Source organism: Momordica charantia, assembly GCF_013281855.1.
Source record: "Momordica charantia cultivar OHB3-1 chromosome 8 unlocalized genomic scaffold, Mcharantia_2.0 BLBB01000008.1, whole genome shotgun sequence".
Classification (NCBI taxonomy): Eukaryota; Viridiplantae; Streptophyta; class Magnoliopsida; order Cucurbitales; family Cucurbitaceae; genus Momordica; species Momordica charantia.
In genome coordinates, this window is record NW_028275166.1 from 7,268,988 (window position 1) to 7,293,548 (window position 24,561).

A 24,561-nucleotide genomic window follows, 5' to 3' on the forward strand; every position below is an offset into this window, starting at 1 on the left:
AGAGGTAAAGAAATGAAATCAGATGGCTTCAGCTTTGTCTCTCTTTCCCATTATGTTGCCTTGCTTTTAATAACATTAAAAAGCAGTGGTTTTGAGGTTGGAAATTGCAGGCATTTGGGGCACAAATCAAAGCAGCAGACTTTAAAGGACACTGGACTGAACATGCTGTGAATGCAATATTTATGGATTCTCTCTTTTCTCTCCTATTTTAATTTGATGCTTAAAAGCTGTACCTTTTATGAGCCTTGTCTTTAAATCCTTACTACCCTTGGTCTAGTCCAAACTTCTTTAAAATATTTGTGTAAGCATTTAGTGAATATATTTGGAAACACTCAATTCTAGAAGTGTACTGATACAATTTCAAAGAAAATATCTACCGCTTCAATTAAGATGACATGTTCATAACGAGTTGTGAGGATTAATATGTGAGGATTAGCCTCACTTTTGGTATTAAAATGATGAAACAGCCCGCAGGCAATACAGTGCCGACCCACCTATTCGAGAGGGTGGGCGTTCTCTCCCTGTCTACCTTTCTACACTCAAAACAAGACTCTCTCTCTCTAATCCCAAGACATCCTTACTAATACTCGTTGCCCTATTACAAGACTGGGCCCCACCCAAACCGTTATTCCCTCACGCACGTCATTCCCTTGTCCCTAGGACAATTCCCTTCCTGCCCCTCCTATGATAAGTATTAACAATGGGGTCTAACAACTTCCCCTTTGTTAGCTCCACCTTGTCCTCAAGGGGGAAATCTGGAAATTGGTGCTACATATCAAAGTATGTTTCCCAAGTGTCTTCTTCTTCCGGTAGGCCTTTCCAACTAACCAAGCTTCCTTCAAACCGGTACCCTCATTGACTCCTGTTGCAAAAATTTCCTCAAGTTCCGCCCGCCATTCCCAGTCTTCAGTCAATTGTTGCAGAAAGGATTGCACAGGGATGTTAGCACCACTGCCTTTTTAATTTGGGAGACATGGAACACAGGGTGGATAGCCGCCACTTCTGGTAGTTCCAATTTGTAAGCTACTGAGCCAATTTTCTGCATAACTCTATAGGGACCAAAATATTTGGCCGCAAGTTTTTCATTGCGCCTTTTGGCTAATGATTTCTGACGGTATGGCCGAATTTTGAGGAAGACCTCATCAACCACTTGAAACTCCACCTCACGGCAGTGGGTATCCGCTTGTTTTTTCATGCGGTTTTGTGCCTTCAATAAATTCTCCTTCAGTGCAGCTATGGCGGTGTCACGGTCAGCAAGCTGCTGATCTAGAGTGACAGTGACTGTCTTTTGGCTGCCATAGGATAACAGTGGGGGTGGCGTGCGGCAATAGACGGCTTGGAAAGGTGTGGTACCCAACGAGTTATGGTAAGTAGTGCTGTACCAGTACTCATCCCAAGAAAGCCACTGCCCCCACGTCTTCGGTGACTCGCTGCAGAAACAACGTAGGTAAGTCTCAAGACATTTATTCACTATTTCGGTCTATCAATCCGTCTGTGGATGGTAAGCCGTACTTCTCTTCAGCTTGGTGCCTTGGATCCGGAAGAGTTCCGTCCAAAAGTGACTGAGGAAGACTTTGTCATGATCCGAGATAATGGATTGAGGAAATCCATGAAGTCGTACCACTTCTCGAACAAAAGCTGCAACTACGGACTTGGTGGTGAAATGATGGGTGAGGGGAATGAAATGAGCATATTTGCTCAACCGATCAACCACGACAAAGATGGTATCTTGCCTCTGAGATTTTGGCAATCCTTCCACGAAGTCCATAGTAATGTCTTCCCAAATCCGCTCAGGGACGGCCAACAGTTGGAGTAATCCGGTTGGGGCAACGGTAAGGGACTTGTTTCTCTGGCAAACATAGCATTCTTGCACAAAGTGTTTCACATCCGCTTTCATACCGTACCAATATAACTCCCCTGTAATTCTCTTGTAAGTCCTCAAGAATCCTGAGTGGCCTCCCAAAATAGAATTGTGGAATAAGTGCAAGATAGCAGCCTTCAACGTTGAGTGGTTTGAGATCACCATTCGGTTCTTGTAGTAAAGTACCCCATGTTGCAGGCTATAGTGAGGTCTTGATTCTGACCTTTCTCTCAACTCAGCGATATCTTAGATAGCTCAGGATCTGTCTGCACCTCTGCTTTCAGTAACTCAACATTTAATAGAGAGGGCACGATCATGACAGCTAAGTGAGGACCAATGGGCATGCAGGACAAGGCATCAGCTGCCTTATTTTCAAGGCCCGGTTTGTACTGTATTTCGAAGTCGTACCCTAGAAGTTTGGAAACCCACTTATGGTACTCGGGTTGCACAATCCGTTGCTCCAAAGGCTTGTTGATTTGTCCATACCACAAACCTTTGCCCCAACAGGTAAGGTCTCCACTTTTGGATGGCGAGAGTAACGACCATCAATTCTCGTTCGTAAACTGATTTGGCTTGTCCTTGTCTCGAGAGTGTGTGGCTAAAGAAAGCGATGAGACGTTGCTCTTGCATAAGGACAGCCCCTAAACCAGTCCCCAATGCATCAAAAGGAAAGTTGAAATCCGGGAGGGCCAACATAGGTAAAGTCACCATCACGATTTTCAGCTTCTGAAAAGCTTCAGTTGCCTGATCGCTCCACTCAAATGCATCTTTCTTGAGGAGTTGAGTGAGTGGCGTTGCCAAACTCCCATAATTCAGCATGAACTTGCGGTAATACCCGGTTAGACCAACGAACCCTCGCAATTCTCGCAAGTTGGTAGGTAGATGTCACTGTAGCATAGCTCTTATTTTCTCAGGGTCCGCCTCCACACCTTCTGCAGAAACCCAATGGCCCAGATACTCGACCTTTTCTTGTGCGAGGTAACACTTCTTGAAGTTGGCATATAACGAATGGTCTCGCAAAAGGTTGAAACCCACAGTCAAGTGAGTAACATGGGATGACAAATCTGGACTGTAAATCAAGATATCATCAAAGAAGACTAAGACAAACTTACGTAGGAAAGGCCAGAATACTTGATTCATTAGAGCTTGGAATGTGGCAGGCACGTTGGTCAGCCCAAATGGCATGACTAGAAACTCATAGTGGCCTTCATATGTTTTGAATGCTGTTTTCTGAACATACCCTGGTGCCATTCGAATCTGGTGGTAACCAGATTTCAAGTCAATTTTGGAATAGATGCGCGATCCGTGGAGCTCATCCAATAATTCATCGATCACTGGAATTGAGAATTTATCCGACACAGTAACATTGTTCAAAGCCCTATAGTCAACACAAAACCGCCAACTTCCGTCTTTTTTCTTCATCAAGATGACCGTGCTGGAATAAGGGCTCACGCTTGGTTGTATTAGCCCTTTTTGGATCATTTCCCCTATCATTTTCTTAATCTTCGCCTTCTGCACGTGCGTATAACGATATGGCCTAACATTAACTGGGGCCACCCCTTCCTGAATCTAAATTGTATGGTCAATGGCGCACTGAGGAGGCATCTGTTGTGTACTTTGGAAGATGTCTCGGTATTCATCCAACAGCTGATGAACTTCTGTCGGTATATGGACATCCCTGACTTCCATTTCTTCCAACTGGCCTGCTCCTTGAGCCGTCAAAGCCCTCAACTCCACAACGTATCCTTCATCAGTATCTTGCCATGATCTAGATAGACGTTTTAAGGACACCTCCAATCGTGCTAAAGTTGGATCCCCTCGTAAGGTGATCTTTTTATCTCCCCGAATAAATGACATTGTCAATGCCGACCAATCCGTTTCCATTTTTCCCATGGATTGGAGCCATTTCATTCCTAGAATCACATATAGGTCATTCAATTCAATCGGAAGAAAGTCCTCGACCACAGTCACTTCCGGTAGCTCTAACACTACCCTGCAACACACGCCCTGCCCTTTGATTGTCATCCCTATTCCAGTGATTATGCCATAGTTGAAAGTGTCTGATCGATTAATCTCTAACTCCTTTACTAACTTGAGGGAGATGGAGTTATGGGTGGCGCCACAATCTAGGAGAAGCACCACCTCATGTCCCTGGACGGTTCCCTTAAGCTTAATCATTCCAGGGGTTGTCAAACCCACGATGCATGGTATTCAGGCGGCACATCACGACTTTTCCTTTCTCTTCTGTGCGGTCTAGCTCAACCACTTCTGGTTCCACTTCTTCCATCTTCGTCTCATCCTCATCATGTACTACAATTATGCGCAGTTGCTGGTTTCTACAACGCTGGCCCACGGTGCATTTCTCTTCACATTTGAAGCAGAGTCCATTCTCCCTTCTTTTTCGATATTCCTCCTCTGTAAGGCGTTTGTAGGTGGGTTCCCTCCACGCCATGGTTGGCGTACTCGCCGTTGCCACCGTTCCCGATTTACTTGCCAAGGTGACCGTACGAGTAGCTTGGATCTCCGTTGGTTTCGATATTGCCTTCCCTCCTACGGCGTTGATCCTCGCTTTCCGATCGACTGTTCCCTCCCCTGCTTCTTGGACTACCGTGGCAATGTCCTCAACAAGTTGGGCCCGACGCATCATCTGATCTATCCCTGTGGGCTCCATAGCTAAAACTTCGGCCCTAATTACTGGGTGAACGAGACTTCGGCCCTAATTACTACGTGGCAATGTCTTTCCACAGTTTTACAATAGTATGATATCATCTACTTTAAACTTGTTAGAGTATATAGATTAGTATATTTTATATTCTTGTATTAATATTAATTTGTCATTTACCTTCTCCTTGTAGGATTAGGTCAACCTTGTATATTTGTCTATATATATAGACTTTAATAATGAGAATACATTAAAATTGGATTCTCTCCAACTTTAGTCTCTTCATGGTATCAGAGCTCTAGGTTTCTAGGTTTCTGGCCCATTAGGGTTTTGTGCGGTTTTGTCCCTTAGGGTTTTGTTCATTACTATCCAACTCAACCCACTGACCACCGTCGCCGACCACCGCCGCCGCCGCCGGTACCCGCCGATCGCCGCCACCGGCCACCGCCGCTGCTGCCGTTTGCTGATTCGCCAGACATAGCTTATCCAGTCAGTATTATGAGTCAGTTTATGAGTTCTCCTACGACTGACCATTGGATTGCATTGGAACATATTCTATGTTATTTGAAAGGTGCTCCTGGACGTGGCTTGTTATATAAAGATCATGGTCATCTTAATATTGAATGTTTTTCAGATGCTGATTGGGCAGGTTATAAGGAAGATAGAAGATCAACCTCAGGATATTGTGTATTTGTCGGAGGTAATTCAGTTTCTTGGAAAAGTAAGAAACAAAACGTGGTGTCGCGTTCGAGTGCTGAATCAGAATATAGAGCTATGGCACAGTCGGTGTGTGAATTAGTATGGATACATCAGCTTCTGACTGAATTGGGATTTGACATCACCACTCCAATGAAACTTTGGTGTGATAATCAAGCAGCTCTTCATATTGCATCTAATCCAGTATTTCATGAACGAACCAAACATATTGAAGTTGATTGTCATTATGTACGTGAGAAAATACAGCAAGGATTGGTGGCTACAGGGTATGTGAAGACTGGAGATCAGCTCGGGGATATATTTACTAAAGCATTGAATGAAGCACGAATAGATTATTTGTCTAACAAGTTGGGCATGATTAACATATATGCACTAACTTGAGGGGGAGTGTTAGAGTATATAGATTAGTATATTTTATATTCCTGTATTAATATTAATTTGTCATTTACCTTCTCCTTATAGGATTAGGTCAACCTTGTATATTTGTCTATATATATAGACTTTAATAATGAGAATACATTAAAATTGGATTCTCTCCAACCTTAGTCTCTACAAAACTTAAACGGAATATTGCATTTTTAACCGAAATGAAGCTATGATGGCATCTAATCTCTTGTGGGAAGCAACAATAATATGGGGGGACGGGGTAGAATGGAAAAAGAAGCCCAACAAGTCCATCTGATTTGCAAAAAGAGAAAAGAGAGACAAACTTCTAAAACAAGCAAACTTTAATCTCTTTATGAAGCCCAACCAAAGGCCAGTTGAGAGTTGAGAGAGAGAAGAAAAAAGGGGGTGACTTGACTCAGTTCTGAAGAAGCATCTTGGGGTTGGGGCTTGGGGATGAGCCCCTGCCTTAGTCTGCAGAAGAAAATGCAGTTCAAAAGGATGAATGAGAGAGTGACTGATTTGGAAAGAGGTGTGACCAAAGCAAAACTGTAAATGAGGAAACTTTGGGGGTTAATGAGTGGAAAGTTGAGTTGGTTGGGAAGCACAATAAAGAACAATGACAACAAAAGAAAGAGAGAGAAAGAAGGGCATGTGTCTTGGGGCAGAGGCCTCAGATGGTGTGAACAGTTTTGGCACCTCACAATGCACTTCCCTGACAAAACACTGTCATAAAAGTTTAGAGAGAGAACCAGAAAAACAAAGAGAGAGAGAGAGCTTTGAATTGCAAGCAAACAAATTGGAACCTCCCACTGACCAATAGTCTCTTAGTTGGTTTGTCCCAATATTTTCACATAACTTTACTAAATGTCCTTTTTTTCACCCAATTCTGTCCTTTCCAGTAACAAAAGAGTTACAATATTTAATTTGGAACATAGCTTTTATCACTTTGTGTTTTTTTTTTCCTTCAAAGAAAAAAAAACCCATGAATTAATGTATTTAAAGTGGTTGGACTAGAAAACTCCATATGCAATAATTCCCCAGTAATCATAACATTACATAGAGTTGGTGAGAAGTACAATTGTCAAACTTTGGCAAAAGATAACTATGAACCTGTCAAATGCTGGATATTGCCAACTACATTTTTATTCAGTTTAAAATATTGTGGGCTTTACTCCCATCTTTATTATCGTTTTAGAATTTATTAAATTTTTGATATGCAGCCAAGATTCAGTCTTTATATTTGTCAGATATGAATCAAAATGGCTGTGCTTATTTGAATGTGTAAGGTCAATTAATGACTGTAATGAAGTCCAGTGGCATGTCCACCATGGAAGTCTTCACCAAGCATTGACCATTGGAATAGGGAAAGGTTTATGACACCAAGGAAACCCCCAGAGGGAAGGGTAAAAATTCAGTAATTTTTTTAGGTAGAAAATTGAGGAAAAGGCAAAAAAGGGGGGGAAGAGGAAAAAGGCAAAATAGGCCAAGTTAATGTTATAAAGGAGGGAGGGGAGGGGGGTTTCTGGTAGATCCTTTCAGCCTCCTGAGCGTTCAATGGGAGGATGACACTTGCTAAGAGTTTTTGTTTGTATTGATAAAGGAGTTTCTGTAGGTACATCACACCACATTGTTTCAGCAGTTTTTGCAAAATCTCATGGCACTGTTTTCAAGGAATATGTGTGGAGAGAGCAACATCAAGGGTGTGTCTATGATATTTTGTTTCCTTTTCTCTTTCTTTTATCCATTTGTATATGAATTTCTGCAAGCAAGTCAGAGACAAAAGCAGCAATGAAGGCTGAGGCAGAACCCAACAGAGGAGTAGTCATATAACTGCAGACTTCTGGTGAGAGAGAAGAGAAGAAAGGGTATCAGTAAGCCATCATTTGACAGAAGAAGCTTTTGCAACCTATGGACTTTGCAGAAATACCCATAAAAAACTAGCAGCTCCCAAGAACATACCCTCCTCTCTGTCTCTCAAGTCTTTCAAACTTGGGTCCTTTTTAAAGATTTTTCTTTTATCTCTCTCTCTCTCTCTTCTTTTTCTTTTTTTGTTCTACTTTCAAGAATAATGAATTCAAGCCCCAAGGCCTGCACCTCTCCTTTCACAGCAACTCAATGGCAAGAACTGGAACACCAAGCTCTGATCTTCAAATACATGGTTTCAGGAGTACCAATCCCTCCTGATCTAATCTTTTCTGTGAAAAGAAGCTTAGATTCCTCCATTTCTGCAAGACTCTTCCCTCACCAACCCAGTAAGTCGCCATTGCCAAGGCCTTACAAAACAGCTGCTCCCTCCGTGCCATTTTTTTACCTCAGTTTTCAGATGCAAGCATGTTATAGTGTCCGACTGTTTGATTGATTGTGTTTTTTTCTGCAGTTGGATGGGGATGTTTTGAGATGGGTTTTGGCAGAAAAGCAGACCCAGAGCCAGGAAGGTGCAGAAGAACCGATGGGAAAAAATGGAGATGCTCAAAAGAAGCTTATCCAGACTCCAAATACTGCGAGAGGCACATGCATAGAGGCAGAAACCGTTCAAGAAAGCCTGTGGAAATCTCTTCAACGCCCTCAACTCAAACTCAGCCACCGCCGCCTTTAATCCTCACTTCAAACAGAAGCCTCTCCTCCTCTTCCACTCCCACCACATCTTCTTACTCTCTCTCTACACTCTCTTCTTCTTCTTCCTCACTGACCTGTGAAACTCAATCTTATCACCAAGCTGCTGCTGCTTATCATGAATCCTCCATTCATCCCTTTCTCTATCCTCAATCTTCCTCCTCCAGACCTCCATGTTCTGATTTCTCTCCTATTAACACAAACCCTCAACTCTTTTTGTACTCGGGGACTGCTCAGGCTGGCAAAGATTACAGGTTAGTGCGAAATAATGGTTAAAAAGATGTTACCTTTTCTTTTAATGGGTTGTTTTCCTTGAAGTTTGATGATTGATATTATAAATAATGTTGTTGATATAAAGTATTAATTAATATGACATATTAAGATTATTGGGTCGTGTAAAGTAGGGACATGGATGGTCCAAGAGAGGGTGTGGGCGTGCAGTCGTTTTTTCCCTCAATTGCAGATTCTGCAAGAAGCTTAGCTGAGGTTTATAATCAGCCAATGGCAATGGATTCTTATAAACAATCTGTTTCCCAAAGCCACCAAATTTACAGTTCGAAACAAGCAAGGCACCAACAAGAGCAACACTGCTTTGTTTTGGGCACAGACTTCAACAAACCATCGAGATCGGCTAAAACAGAGGAGGAAGAAGAAGAAGATGCAGAGACCCAGAAGCCACTACTCCACTTCTTTGAGGATTGCCCCCCAAAAAATTCAGATTCCTGGCTTGATTTAGCCTCAAGTTCAAGTATACAAAGTGGAAATTTTATTGGGTTATGAGTACTTTTCCTGCTCTGCCTGCTTTGATGCTTCTTGAGCTGTAATCTGACAATTTTCTTCTCACTCCACCTCTCTTCTCTCTCTTTCTCTGTCTCTCTATGCAGATGGTTAAAGTCTCAATTATGGAGTTTGGGTTATGGCCAAAAGAGTACTTGTCAGAGAGTAAAGTGCCCTCTTTTTCTTAGTTTGTGGTCAGGGAAAGCTTTTCTTTTGCTAAAGTTTTGAATGTAATACTGCAGGATTCTCAAGAGAGGTTTTCTGTCCTTTGCTTTTTTTTTTTTTTGATATTTTTCTTTTTCCACTTGCTGTCTCTCCCTGTAAGAAACATGTTTCAAAGTATGCAGACTTGCTTATTTGAATGGAAGCATGGAGCGCACACATAAGCACTCTGACAATTTTCTTCTTAAACAGACAGAAAAATTGCTAGATTCTGTCTTCTAACTTCATAGCTGAATCCACCTTCCTTTTACTGACTGACTAATAGGCTGTTAATGTTCGGTAAAACTACTTTTTATTTCTCAAACTTAATGAGTTTTTTCCTTTGTTTTTTTTTTAAATTTCTTTTTCTTTGCATGTCTCATCATGAGCATGACATGTTTTTGGTATTTTGTACGATCTTAAGGTTAATAATGAAAGGTTGTTTGCTTTAAAGAACAGTTCTGAATCCTAATCATAAAGATTAGTCATTTATTTATTGATGATAGAAGAAAATTATGGATGAGTATCTAAATCCCATTTCCAACTTTTTAAAGATTCACTGAGTGCATGAGGTTAAACAGAGTACAAGGCAGAGTAAGCCAGCACAGTAAGGCCCATCTTGGATTTGACAGCACCTGAATGAATCTTTCCAAGCTTCACTTGCTGCCAAAGTTTACACTATTGGGGTTGGAGGTCTCTTGTTTCAGGGTATCAATCAGTTTCACAGACTTTATTGTTCCTCATCATCTCAGTTTGATGGGTAAATTTTAACCACATCTTTGAGGAAACAAAGGGGGAAATGTAGAATTTGAAAGATCAAAATGATTGAGAGTTGCCCCAAACTCTGAAGAATGAAATAGATGAGAGTTCAATAAGCTTCTTGGGGGAGAAGACGCATGTAAAAGAATATTGCAGCTTCACTGTTGATGGTAGAAGATTTGACAGTCTGCATTTCCCAGAGATCCAAACTCCAAACAACCCCTTATCTCTGCCATCTCCGGCGCTCTTTTAAATCGAACTAAAATCGTTATTCCAAGAAGTTCTGTTCAAATTTTATAGGATTGATTTCTTCAATCTTATGATTTCTTCAATATACTTGTGTCTATTAGATTTTTTTGTGAAGAAAGATGATGAAGTTTCTGTCTCCATGTTCTCCTTTTTCCTTTCCTTTTCTTGCATCCAACTTCATAGTCTTCCACTACTTATCTGAATGTTAGAGATCGAGACGGATGTTAACATAAGACAAGCTACTCAAATGGATGAAAAAAGCAATATTTGTAGGTTCAGATTTATACTTATGACGAGCAATATTTGCAGACATAAATGGTAACTGTTTTTAGAAGTTAGTTTCTCCCTTTTCTTTTAGATGGTTTTCAAAGATGAACTGATGTTTTAGAAATACTGAACTTATCTTTCCATTAAAACCATGAGCTTGTGAATACAACGGCACAATAAAAAACCTTAAACTTAACAGATCATCCCACACGGTCTCTTTACAGTAGATTTGAAAACAAACAGAAAATTGTTTTTCAATAGAACTCACGAACAGCCTCTAACTCTAAGATTCCTTAAAATGGTCAAACTATGTTTCCAAATGTTATTGGTGGAGCCTGCACCCTCTTTATTGTTCTCTGTTTTATTATCTTATTATTCTTTCAACAAGAGTAAGAATTCAAACACATCATATCTTCCTTCTTCTTCTCCTTCTTCTTCTCCTTCTTCTTCTCCTTCTTCTTCTCCTTCTTCTTCTCCTTCTTCTTCTCCTTCTTCTTCTCCTTCTTCTTCTCCTTCTTCTTCTTTCTTCTTCTCCTTCTTCTTCTCCTTCTTCTTCTCCTTCTTCTTCTCCTTCTTCTTCTCCTTCTTCTTCTTCTCCTTCTCCTTCTTCTTCTTCTTCTTCTTCTTCTTCTTCTTCTTCTTCTTCTTTCTTCTTCTTCTTCTTCTTCTTCTTCTTCTCCTTCTCTTCTTCTCTATCTTCTTCTTCTTCTTCTTCTTCTTCTTCTTCTCCTTCTCTTCTCTTTCTCTCTGATCTTCTTCTCTTCTTTCTTCTTCCTTCTTCTTCTTCTTCTTCTTTCTTCTTCTTCTTTCTTCCTCTATCCTTCTTCTTCTCTCTTCTCTTCTCTCTTCTTCTTATCTGTTCTTCTACTTCTTTCTTCTCTCTCTTCTTTCTCTCTTCTTCTTCTTTCTTCTTCTTCTTCGTTCTTCTTCTTCTTTCTTCTTCTCTTCTTCTTCTTCTTTCTTCTTCTTCTTCTTCTGTTAATGAGTTAAGTTGTGCAGAATATTTAGGCAAGAGTGGGTTCAAATAATGTCCATTTCAGAGAGAGACAAGGGGTAGGTATCCCAGAGTGCAATTCAGACCTCAATAAGTTTGGTTTTGACCCCTCAAAGTTGACTCTAAAGGGTAATAACTAATGTCATTTTCAAATTCGTCTCAACAAAGCAAGCGGTTCGGTACGAACAAAAAAATTTCAAACGAAAGGATTAGTCGTCAGTGTTGGGTTGAAATTTAAGGCTATCTTTTCAAACATGGTAAAAGAATCATGTTATACTAGTTTTTTTTCTCTTCCACAGTAGAATGGTTCAGAGTTGTAAGAAAATAACTAGCAAATTAGATGATGTCCCTAACTCTAGCTCCATTCTAGAGTAAGGTGTGATAAAATCAATCTTTTTTCTCTCTCTCTTGATCTAAGACTTCAGAGAGAATGATCCTGTCCTGCACTAAATCTTTTTCCAAGCAGCATATTCAGAAGAAATATATATTTTTTCACAAATCTAGCAACTAACTTGGAAGAGAAGTTCAAAAAGCATCAATATCAGCTGAAATTCCACCCTGATATGTTAACATCGGAAAATACGAAGTAACAAACGATACAGCTATCTTCTGCAATTTTCTAATATGCTAGAACTATACCTGATAAAAAAATAACAAGATAGTGAAGAATTACAAGATAAATGTCTAAAAAGAACTGGCTTTGCCATACTTGCCAAAATCAGCAATATCACAGATAAACAAAACTGCGTCTACAATAATCAACATTACATGCTCAGGCAAGGGAGAAAGTATAGAGGTTCAGTGCATAATTTGTTTGTGATATTAGACAAATCTTTTACAGCCATACGGAGCAGAGGTTAGCAGAAAAATAATTCAATAACAAAATGAGGTATTCCAAGACGGTTTCTTCTGCTTTGAATTAATGAACTGTATAATCAGAATTGGACAAAAGAATGAACAAGAATTCAAAAATCACAAGAAGAAAAAGCTCAACCAATCATCATTTACCCATTTTTACACAACACCTGAGGAAAGCCTCAAGAGAAGACGCTCGCCCCCCCTTATTCGCCTGCTAGCTGCTCAGAATTTCATCTTCTGCGGTGCAGCCTCTTACAAATTCAAAGAACAAGGCTCTGTGCCTCTTCCCAACCCTAGACTCCAAAATTTATACACAACTGTTGGTTTTTGAGGAGGCGATCCATCCAGTTAGCTCAAGGGCCACCCATGTCCTCAAGAATACTTCTCTGCTGTAAGGTGAAGAAATCAGATTCCAACGAATTCAAGAAAAACTTTCATACTGCTCCTTGAATCTTAGGAGCTGCCGCCTCTTGAATACCAAAAATCCCACCACACAGACTTGAAGTACTGCGGCGATACCTACAAAGAACAACCCAACTTGCTTCCCCTTATTGAGACGACTTCGCTTCTCTGCTTGATTCTTCTTATTATTCTTCTTGTGTGTCCCACCAAGTTGGGGGTTTTCATTCCTTGCGGAGGATGCACGTGAGGGGGGCGGACTACTACTACGACGACGACGAGGCGGTGGAGGAGAAACCGGCGAAGGCGGAGGAGGAGACAGCGGCGAAGGCTGAGGAGGGGATGGCGGCGAAGGCGGTGGGAGGGACGGCGATCGAGGCGGAGGGGATGGCAGTCGCGGTGGAGAAGGCGTCACAGGAGAATTGGGTCTATCCTGAGGCTGACACTCAACAAGAAGCGACAAAATACTGAAAGCAAACCCCGAAATCACGAAGATGAATGTAGTCAATGGGCGTTCCATTGGAAAGGAGGAATTGGGTTGAAGTTTACAAGGCTCCTGGCATCGGGGTTTTGCCCAAAAGATTATCCTGGGATTGTTCCTGCCTTCCCCCCAACCCCCCTCGAAGAAACCAACAAGACGCGAATCCGTAGCCGTCGGAAAACCCAGAGAGATCGGGTAGGGTTTGAGAGGGAATGGGCGATTAAGGGAAGACGCGCCCCCTTCCCGCTGCCGCAGCCATGAGAGGACGAGACCCAGATCAGAAAATCTGCAGAGGAGACGATTATCGGTTGGAATTGAAGAAAACAATCTGCAGAATCGGTAATCGGGGAAGGGGGAGGCCTTGGAATCTGGGCTTCCTCAACGTGGGGCGTTGTATGGGAAGATCATAAGAAGGGAATTGGAAATGGGGGATGAAATTGGTGGTTGAGAAGAGAAGGGGAACGTAATTAAGTCCAACGTTTGATTGACTGAGTCACAGTGATCTTCCCCTTCTCTTCTGCTCTCACAAACAATGGCCGATGGGAGATTGAAAACGGGGCAAAATAAGGCAGCCTACGCGGACTTCGAACAGTTGCTCCTATTTTGGGATTTTTTACCCTTTCCCTTCTAAACAATCTTTTTTCCAATCTGTTTTTCCCTTTTTTTTTTTTTTTGGGTTCTTTTTCTTCTTCATTGGTTGATGCATAAAAGGGAGAGATGTGATTCCCAGTTAGTTGTCAAAATGCCTAATTATATGCTGCTTTACTGTTCACAACACATCAATCTTATAAGTTATAACACAACAACTTTCTCTTTTGATTATCATCAACATCTCAAAACGAACTGGAAATTTTGTTTCAAACAAATTCGATCTACAAAAAATTTCACTGGTAGAGACAATGACAGATCCACAATAAACCATGTTAAAGGTATAACTTGTTATAGTACCAATTAATTGTTACTTTCCAACTTTCTCTCTAAGATATTAGTGGATGTTTGTTAAATTTTTGAAACATTTATGAAAGGATAAATAGCTAAAATTCAAGAATATTTTCAGTAATTTAACCATTTTTTACTACCAGACATTGTTTTATTTCATTCTAACCTTTTCTTTTAATTATTGATTTTTTTAGATTAGAAATTTCATATATACGACCCCATAACTCAATCATTAAAGCATCAATCACGTTAGAAAGTTTGAAATCTTCATTTTCATAATAGCTGACATGTTAGTAATCACTTATGTATGTGCTTGAATAATTAATTATATAGTTAATGACTGGTTTACATAATAATGTATTGTTTAAAAGTATAATAATTATTAGAACTCCCAATTATCTATTTTATAATCCATATTGGTCTACACAATTCTCATTATATAATGTTTGATTTTGATAAGCAAGGTACAGATGGAATTCTAAGCACGGTCCAAGCAATAATCTTGAAGATTATATTTTAAAAATTTTAGAACTTTATCAAATAATAGTATAAAATAAAAGTAGTTTTTGACAGATTTAGATTTATTTTTCTTTTCTTTTTTAGAAACTGGAAAGTTTGGATCTTTATAGAGGCAAAATCAAGTGTCTAATCCCTTTATTTAAAATTGAAATCTTAGATCTTAGCTCTTCGGTCTGGTTGAGATTCACATTGACTGACACTGACAGCACAATTATTCAAAGGGGTTGAAAAAGTCTTCTTCCGTTTATTTATTTATTGGTTCTTCCATTTATTATTATTATTATTATTAGTTTCTTCATTTGGAAAAAAACTTGTAAAGAATTTCTCACAATCTTAGATCTCATTGTTTGACTTGGTAAATGTTTTGAATCCAGGCGCCAGCCTCTCATGAAACAGCCAACCCATAGCCCCTTCATTATTTTGCTTTTGGGAAAATAAAAATTTCATTTTATCATCGATTTTATTCTTATTTTCTTATTTTATCCTTATTAATATTACAACGTAATTGGCTACAAACAATTATAGATCTTGATAATGAACATCAAAACTTGATCAAAATAGTCGAGACATGTTTCAATAGCGCTGACCTGAAGACAATTAGTTACTATGAATAAGTTGCAAGCACACTACAGCGATCGTGTCAGCAGGATACAACGACTAACTCCGATAGAATAACTACTCGGATATGGCATAATTCTTAATAATTGTTCTAAACATAAACAAGAAGAAGAACTCAAAAGAATAGAGGACTCTTGTGAGAGGAAGAGAAACTGAAAATGAGAATTGTTTGATATCTCAAATGAACACAACAACAACTATTTATAGTTGTCCAAAAGAAATAACATCTCACAAGTTTTTAACACATATGTAACCTTTTTACATAGGTTACATATGTAACTTTAACACTTTGTAACCATAACAAAATAAAGAAACAATTATTCATTTAAATACCTAACTTCAAGTTTAAAGAAATAAAACCACTAAAGAAATAAACATATTCACAACGTATATGTGAATAAATTTCTTAAACTTTCACTTTCTTTCCTACCTTAAAATCCAACACTTTTTGGTCAACAATATATGTGAGCTTGACTCAAATTGGCATAACCATTTCGTTTTCAAGTAATAAACTAATATTTTCTTTCATAATTTGTTTGTTTTCGTTTTCAAGTAATAAACTAATATTTTCTTTCATAATTTGTTTGTTTTGTCATATATAACCAGTTTGTTTCTTCTTATAGGATTAAAATTATTTTAGAGATAAAAATCTAGATTTAGAATTTAAAGTATTGAACTCAATTGACTCATGTTATTCAAAAACGTTCAAATAGCTTCGAATAAATTAAGTACATACATTAAAATATTAAGACTTCTTATTCCACAACAACAAAAACACTTTTTCACTCTTTCATATACTAGAAGATTTCACTTAGAAAAGAAAATGATCCATACTAATGGATTCGGTTCCATTGGATTATAATGTACGAGACCTTGTAGCACTTACTAATAAGGTCTTATCGATTAGTATTACGCATAATATAATTAGATATGCTCTTCATAGACAAACTTGGGATTTGCGATCCCGGGTAAGATCGGTTCAGGATGGATCCTTTTCTATTTCAACTTGGTAATATTTTTGGGTTTATTATTTTGTCTATTATTATTGTGATGAAAGTGTATTTATGACTTTGAATTAGCTCAAATTTACGCCCTAGAGAGAGACGGTAACATTGGTAGATGGGTTGGGCTCAAGTTCAACCAAAGGCCCAAAGGCACGAGCGTTAACTGGGCTACAAGTGGAGATGCAATGAATTCGCAAGCCCAATACTAATATCTCAATGTTTTTCAGTTTAGAAGTAAAAATTTCAATTTTATTTTAATGGTTCATTTGATTTATTTTGTAAAGGTCGAAAGTGATTTTTAATCCACAAATTTGATAATAAATGAAAACATTTTCAACTCTATTTTTTAAAAATATTTAAGAGATAATTATTCAAAAATTTAATTTAAAGTGATCCACTAGTTTAAGCGTAAAAAAATGCTTATATGAAAGGATATATCAACCCCATCTTTACTTTAATTACTTCAATTATAAATTATTTAATATAATTATGGCCTAAATTATTTAATATAATTATGGCCTTACCTTATTATCTAGCTTTTTTTTTTCTTTCTTAAGAAATTGATTTTGGGAAAAAGAAAGGGAAAAAAAATGTTCTGTTCAAATATCCATTGGAATGGGAATAAAACATATATATTTTAACTAGTTAGTTAAGATTCAGTAAATATATATTTTGTTTAGTAACATGTAGGCGTGGTAATTTGAACTTTTTAACTTTTTGGTCGGAATATATATCTTAACCAATTGAATTATGTTTAAATTGGTTAAAAGAAATATATTCTTAAGATGTCATTATTTAAATAGACACTCTCAAAAGATCATTAAGAAATTCATAAACTGTCAACAAGTTTTTTTTTCTTTTAATTTTTGTAAGATAATAGTTATTTTGCATTAAAAGATAAGAGTATTTTTGGTCACTTTATGATATTTATTTTTAGTGGCTAGAAATGTTGATAATAAATAGAATTCACTTAAATTTTTTTGAAAGGTAGTCATAAATTTATATTAAGATGGTATCAATTATAAATTATGTTAAAATTTTGGAAATCAAGAATCAAATATTGATCCATTTTTAAAAGTATAAAATTAAAATAAACGTTTTAAAATTACGACGAATAAATTAAACTCTCGTCAAAAGGGAAAAAAAAATAAAAATAGTATTTAAATCTACAATATTATTATAAAACTATTAGACACATAAATTTTAACCGCTGGCTTGTGCATCAAACAGTACAAATATTCTTCTTTCCCCCATACAGTAAACCAGTACGACTTTAGCTTTTCCATGCCAAGAAAATGAGTTTTTTTTTACCTCATCAATATCTGTTTGAATGGAGATGGCACCAAAAAGAAAAAGGCCAGTTTAATTTTGTTAGATGCCAAACCAAACAGAAAAGTGTTGAACTTTCTGACTTACAAAGCAACATCCATCCAGTGGATCGTCAAATCCAGAATGAGAAAAAAGGGTTATTTTTGGTATAAAAGAGACCTAAAAGATGCAGTGAAAATGGCAAAGTGCAGCGAAAATGGCAAAGAGAGTTGTAAATATATATATATTATCGTATGCTGTTGCCTGTTGCCTGTTGCTGGCGTGCTTCAAATTAACCACAGAAGGGTACCCTTAACTTCACACTTCACATGGAGAGCCACGCGGGCTATCCCTATCTTTTTTAGTTCCTAAATATAACGAGAACTAAATCCAACCGCGTAGAAACGGTACAAGATTTATATTGTTTCACTTCATTACGAGCTACGTCCGATCTTCCGCTACATATGAATTCTACTATGACCTTTTGATAAATATAATGGAGATACAATATCTCTCAATTGTAATCCCTCTCTAGGGAATATTGGAACGAAGTACCGTACCAAATACCCACGAAGTACATTTTGTACAATAACTCTTCCTATCTTGATAGAAAATTATCCCGGGATCGTGAACTGATCTTACGTGGGATCGTAAATCTCAAATTTGTGTATGAAGGGTAGTTCAAATGAGATTAGTGTCTCTCATTTCTTTTTTCTACGTGACACTAATCAATACGATTGCACTAGCGTAAAAAGTGAATGCACAATCATTTTTTTTTCTGATTTTTGCGATAGCGCCACGGTACTGCGCTCTGGGCCAAAATGGCCCGCAGCAGCCCAAACCTGTTTTTGGTTCCTTCTACTTTTCCTCCATTGATTTTGGCTCCTCCAATCTCAACAACATCTATTAAAAAAGTATTATGACAGTCCCAATTTCATAAAAATATGGATAAAACATTGATGACACAGAGAAGAAGTATGGATTCAGCAGGGGAAATTTAGCAGCCTATGGGTAGTTTGTTGGAGAAATAGGGATGAATTTTGGCTAAACGCAGCCCCATGCAGAAGGCAGAAGGCAGAAGGGGGGGCAGGGGATGGCAGTGGGTGGGGGGTTCCTTTTGCAGTGTCCCATACAAAAACAAACTGTCCTCTCTCCACTGCTAATGGGTGACTGATCCTTTACCCTGAAAGATCCCTCACAAAACCCACTCCCTTTTTTCCTGTTTCCTCTTCTGTCCTGTCAAGCACCAACACAACAATAACACCAGCTTCTTCTCTCCAAAACCCAACCCCAGTGGCGTTTTGGTAAATTAAGAGAGAAGGGGGGTATGTTGGAATTGCAGAGACAGATCAGATTAAAGGGGGGATGGGGATGGGTCCTCCCTCTCCTCCATAGATTTGTTGTAAGACATGTGATGAAATTTCATTGAAAAGAAAAGAGAGAGGGAAAGATGTGCATTATTAAGTGTGCTTTGGAAATTGATGCTCTTTTTTTCTTTTAATGGTTATAAGTTAAAAACTCACTCACTGCCTTTAACACCATGCTCAGGCTCAGGCTCAGGCTCAGGCTCAGGCTCAGCCATGCCTACCCCATCCCCCCCTCCCTCCTTCACCCTTCACCTTTCTTTTCAATCACTTTCTTTCTTCACCCATTTACCACATTCTTTTACAATAATAATAATAACAACTAATTTAGTTAAAATATATATGGGAATGTGCCTCAAATTTCAGGAGCTGATCAAGATCACTGTAGGAACTGAGGGAGCATTTAGGTCAAAAAAATATCATTTTTGTGTCGTGAAAATGACCACAACTACTCTCCAAAACTAACACAATTTCGAATTCGTGTGCACTCATCGGGGTGGAATAGAAAAATGCTCATTTATTTTTAATAGACAAAAAGGAGAAGCGTTTTAATTTATTAAATTAATGTATAACTTTGAAATTAATTAAAATGTTAGCAATAATAAAACGTAATTAATATCATAGATTAATTTAAAACGTAATTTGTTTGGGGATGAAAATACCCTGGACACGTGGAGGACCCCTATTGGTACTCCAAGATGGCCCATGAGTCATGCCCAGCTCGGATAGCCGAGATGGCTGCCACCAACGCCGACGAAAGCGAAGTATGAGGGCCGAGGTGAACTTGGCCCAGGTCTGACCTACCGGGGAGCTCGGTAGGGGCCGATGTGAGCAACTGTCTGCGGCGTGATTATCGGGCGTAACCGTCGGTCCCGAGATCACCGGGTGTAACCGACGGTCCCGAGATTACCGAGTGTAACCGTTGCGAGATTAGCGGGACCACCACCCATAAGTAGAGGACCTCACTCCCCGATCAGGTACGATGATTTCTGGCTTCGAACTAAACTTGGAATCCGACCTATACTGACTTGATCGTCGGAGTGCTCACCTTTTTGTGCAGGTCCGCCCAAACGTTCAGGTCGGTACGGAGGCCGAGTTCGAGCTGCAATCAGGAACACACTGTTGTGCACATCTTTGCATAAACATTTGGCGCCGTCTGTGGGGACGACTGACAATCTACGTCATCCCAATTCCTTTAAACCAACACGCGAGCGAACATGGTTCAACCAGCGAACTCGACCAATACGACGGATCGAAGGACTCTAGCTGCCAGCGATGCCCACCAGAGGGAGGTCGGAGCAGCGGCGGTAGAGGGGCAAGGTCCCGACGGCCTAGCAACGGAACCTCTCTGCAGGTCGGCACGGATCACCGCGCCTGCCCTACCGCCTGCGCACCCGAGGACGTCCAGGGCCACCCGTGGCCGAGGTGGGACCTCTAAGAAGGGCGCCCGGGGTCCAGCCCCAGCACCAACAAGCGAGAACTTTGATGCGCTCCAGAGAGAGATGGAGGCAATGCGCACACAAATGCGCTCCATGGAGGCAATGTATAACGAAATGGTGCTGGCTGCAGGCGCAGGGTCCCGATCTGAAAATCGAGTGACGCGCATGGACGTACGCGAGCAAAGGGGTTCCCACCTCGGCCCCGCCGAGGAAGAACGTCCCGAAGACAACGAGAGTGAGGGGTACACTCGCCAGAGGGGAGACCTCCGTGAGCATCTCAACAGAAAGAGAGGCTCGTCTCTCAGAAAAGGGCAGTCACCATCCTGCTCCCACAGGAGCTCCAACCAGCAGGCTGAGTCCTCTCACAATCCCGCAGGGATAATCACAAGGGAGGATTTCGACCAGCTGAGGGGGGAGCTCCATGCTCAGGTGGAGGCCTTAAAGGCCAAATGTGAGCAGAAAGACGATTCACTGAACGACGGCGACTTGGGAGAATCTCCTTTCACCTCGGACGTTTTGGAAGCACCAATCCCTCCGAAGTTCAAAGCTCCTACCGTGAAGCCTTATGACGGGACGAAGGACCCCAAGGACTATGTTGAGGTCTTTGAAGGCCTCATGGACTTCAAGGCGTCATCAGACGCAATCAAATGTCGCGCCTTTCAGATTGCGCTTACTGGCAGCGCGCGATTGTGGTACCGGAGACTGCCAGCCAGGTCGATCTCGACCTACTCTCAGCTGAGAAGGGAATTCCTCGCCCAGTTCTCTTCTCGGCACTATGACAAAAAGACAGCGACCCATCTCGCCACCATCAAGCAGAATGAGGGTGAGACGCTGCGGGAGTATGTCACCAGATTCCAGGAGGAACAGTTGAAGGTTGCACACTGCTCCGATGACTCGGCCATGTGCTATTTCCTCACCGGTCTAGCCGACGAAGCCCTCACGGTGAAGCTTGGAGAGGAGGCCCCGGCCACCTTCGCCGAGGTATTCCAGAAGGCGAAGAAAGTCATCGACGGACAGGAGCTCCTCCGAACCAAAACCGGCCGACCTGAACGAAAAATCGGCCGGGGCAGAAGTGGAAAAGATGAAAGGGCAGATCCCAAGTCCAAGGACACGGGATCCTTCTCCAGTGGCCGACCTGAGTATCGAAGGGTGGAGAACGGACCTACCAGGAGCCGACCTTACGAGCGCTTCACCCCAACCACGATTCCAATTTTCGAGATTCTAACGAACATCGAGGATTCTGGAATGGAAAAACTACTCAAGCGTCCGGAGAAACTTCGGGGAGCCCCAGAGAGGCGCAGCAAGGACAAGTATTGCCGCTTCCATCGGGAGCACGGTCACAACACGTCGGACTGCTGGGAATTGAAGCGCCAAATTGAGGATCTAATTCAAGACGGCTACTTCAAGAAGTTCGTGGGAAAGCCCAGGACCAGCTCAGCAGAGAAAAAGGAAGAGCGAAAGCGTTCGAGGACGCCACCCCGGCGCACCGACCGACCTGCGGTCATCAATACCATTTTTGGAGGGCCAAGCGGAGGTCAATCCGGACATAAAAGAAAGGAGTTAGTCCGTGCAGCCAGGCGCGAGGTGTGCATCATCAGGGAGCAGGGGCCGACCTGCCCAATCACCTTCGACGGTGCAGACTTGGAGGAGGTTCACCTGCCCCACAATGATGCCCTTGTGATTGCTCCTTTGATTGATCATGTGGTGGTCAGGAGAGTGCTGATAGACGGGGGCGCATCCGCTAACATCCTGTCCTTACCGACCTACCTCGCCTTGGGCTGGACGAGGTCGCAATTGAAGAGAAGCCCGACGCCGCTGGTTGGGTTCTCTGGAGAATCGGTCATCCCACAGGGTTGCATCGACTTGCCGGTCACGCTGGGGCAGGACCAAACTCGGGTCACTCAAATGGCCGAGTTCGTGGTAGTTGACGGTAGATCGGCCTATAACGCCATCTTTGGGAGACCCATCATCCACTCATTTCGGGCCATTCCCTCAACACTTCATCAAGTTTTGAAGTATTCCACCCCCAATGGCGTGGGCACGGTCCGAGGAGAACAGACCGCTTCGAGGGAGTGCTATGCCGCCGCACTCAAAGGCTCATCGGTCTGCGCCCTCGAAACTCTCAGGGATGGGACGCTCGAGTTCGAGGCCGACCTGCCGAGGAAGGAGTTTGCCGCACCTACTGAGGAGCTCGAGCTTGTTCCTCTGCTTAGTCCCGAGAAGCAGGTAAGCATAGGAACCAAGCTGGGGGACACCGACAGAGAGGAGCTAATCCACTTCCTCAGATCCAACTCGGATGTCTTTGCGTGGTCCCATGAGGACATGTCTGGCATTGACTCGCGAATTATGACGCATCGCCTCAGCATAGATCCATCATTCCGACCTGTGAAACAAAAGAGAAGACCTATAAACAAGGAGAGCAGTGATGTAATTGTTGAGGAAGTTAACAAACTTTTGAAAGCTGAATACATAAGAGAAATTTCGTATCCCGAGTGGCTCTCCAATGTTGTATTAGTTAAAAAATCTAACGGCAAGTGGAGAATGTGCGTAGATTTTACGAACTTAAATAAGGCATGTCTGAAAGATTGCTTCCCACTGCCGAGGATTGATCAGCTCGTGGACGCCACAGCCGGGCACGAACTGCTCACCTTCATGGACGCCTACTCTGGGTACAACCAAATCAAGATGCATATCCCGGATGAAGGTCATACCGCTTTCATAACAGACCAAGGTCTGTACTGCTACAAGGTCATGCCCTTCGGGTTAAAGAACGCAGGAGCGACCTACCAGAGAATGGTGAACAAAATGTTCGCCAAGCAGATCGGCCGGAATATGGAAGTGTATGTGGACGTCATGCTTGTCAAGAGCAAGCAGTCTAAGTCGCATCTCTCCGACCTGGTCGAAGCCTTCGAGGTTCTGAGGGCATATCAAATGAAGCTCAACCCTGCTAAATGTGCCTTTGGAGTCTAACCTCGGGAAAATTCCTTGGCTTCATGGTAAACAACCGGGGAATCGAGGCCAACCCCGAAAAGATTAAAGCCGTGATCGAGATGGAGGCACCTAAAACGCTGAAGCAGCTTCAGTGCCTCAATGGTAGGATTGCGGCCCTGAACCGGTTTGTTTCAAGGTCGACAGATAAGTGCCTCCATTTCTTCAAGGTCTTACGAAAGAAAGGGTCGTTTGAATGGACAGCGGAGTGCGAGCAAGCGTTTCAGCAATTGAAGAGCTACCTCTGTTCGGCACCCTTGCTTGCCAAGCCCATGCCGGGGGACAAGCTCCAATTGTACCTAGCAGTATCTGACAGTGCCGTCAGCTCGGCCCTAATCAGGCAAGAGGAAGCGCGGCAAAACCCGGTCTACTACACAAGCAAGGCTATGACCGAAGCCGAGACTAGATACCCTCAGATGGAGAAGTTGGCTCTCGCTTTGGTCACCTCGGCCCGACGACTTAGACCATACTTCCAAGCCCATACGGTGGTGGTGCTCACTAACTTGCCCCTAAGAAGCATCTTCCATAAGCCAGAAGCTTCTGGTCGCCTAATGAAGTGGGCAATGGAGCTAAGTGAGTAAGACATCCAGTTCGAACCCAGAACTGCGTTGAAAGGACAAGCAGCGGCAGATTTCATAGCCGAGCTTACACCACCTTCCGAGCTGAGCGAGTCCGACCTACCGTGGACAGTCTATGTCGACGGATCCTCCAATGAGAAGGGGTGCGGAGCCGGGGTCCTCTTGCTCGGACCAGGGGGTGAGCGATTTGAGTATGCCTTGCGGTTCAGCTTCCGGACTTCTAACAACGAGGCAGAGTATGAAGCATTTATTGCCGGCCTGCGAATCGCTCGAGCATTGGGGGCCTCATGTGTTAAGGTCTTCAGTGACTCCCAGCTGGTTGTGAGCCAGATCAAGGACGAATACCAAGCCAAAGACACCCGAATGGAGAAGTATTTGGGCAAGGTCAGGTCATACCTCGCCCAGTTTCGAACTTACGAGGTAAGCCGGATTCCGCGAGCAGAAAATTCTAATGCTGACGCCTTGGCCAAGTTAGCATCGGCGTACGAGACCGACCTCGCCAGGTCGGTCCCCGTCGAGATCCTAGATAATCCCTCGATCTTAGAGCCAGATCTGATGGAGATCGGCGCTCCAGAATCC

The 24,561-nt window shown here is 41.7% G+C and overlaps 2 protein-coding genes across 4 annotated transcripts; one reads left to right on the top strand and one right to left on the bottom strand.

Annotated features, from left to right (window-relative positions):
- Positions 1-7,153: 7,153 nt before the first annotated feature.
- LOC111020348 (uncharacterized) lies at positions 7,154-9,428 on the top strand. Of its 3 annotated transcripts, XM_022296999.2 has the most exons (4): positions 7,154-7,879; positions 8,005-8,494; positions 8,642-8,988; positions 9,125-9,428. In XM_022296999.2, the coding sequence occupies exons 1-4, from the start codon at positions 7,696-7,698 to the stop codon at positions 9,130-9,132; spliced, it is 1,029 nt and encodes a 342-aa protein (XP_022152691.1). In that variant the 5' UTR covers positions 7,154-7,695; the 3' UTR covers positions 9,133-9,428. The 3 variants fall into 3 exon arrangements, with proteins under 3 accessions (XP_022152691.1, XP_022152689.1, XP_022152690.1); XM_022296997.2 differs by having other exon boundaries at positions 8,642-9,428; XM_022296998.2 differs by having other exon boundaries at positions 7,155-7,879; positions 8,645-9,428.
- Positions 9,429-12,219: 2,791 nt separating this feature from the next.
- On the bottom strand, positions 12,220-13,894 carry LOC111020262 (uncharacterized). Its single transcript, XM_022296872.2, has one exon. The coding sequence runs from the start codon at positions 13,262-13,264 to the stop codon at positions 12,767-12,769; it is 498 nt and encodes a 165-aa protein (XP_022152564.1). The 5' UTR covers positions 13,265-13,894; the 3' UTR covers positions 12,220-12,766.
- Between the last annotated feature and the right edge of the window lie 10,667 nt (positions 13,895-24,561).

Coding starts and splice junctions, on each gene's coding strand:
- LOC111020348 (XM_022296997.2), top strand. CDS start 7,696: ATGAATTCAAGCCCCAAGGCCTGCACCTCTCCTTTCACAGCAACTCAA. Junction 7,880..8,004: donor ACTCTTCCCTCACCAACCCA/GTAAGTCGCCAT, acceptor TTTTTTCTGCAG/TTGGATGGGGATGTTTTGAG. Junction 8,495..8,641: donor CAGGCTGGCAAAGATTACAG/GTTAGTGCGAAA, acceptor GGTCGTGTAAAG/TAGGGACATGGATGGTCCAA.
- LOC111020262 (XM_022296872.2), bottom strand. CDS start 13,264: ATGGAACGCCCATTGACTACATTCATCTTCGTGATTTCGGGGTTTGCT.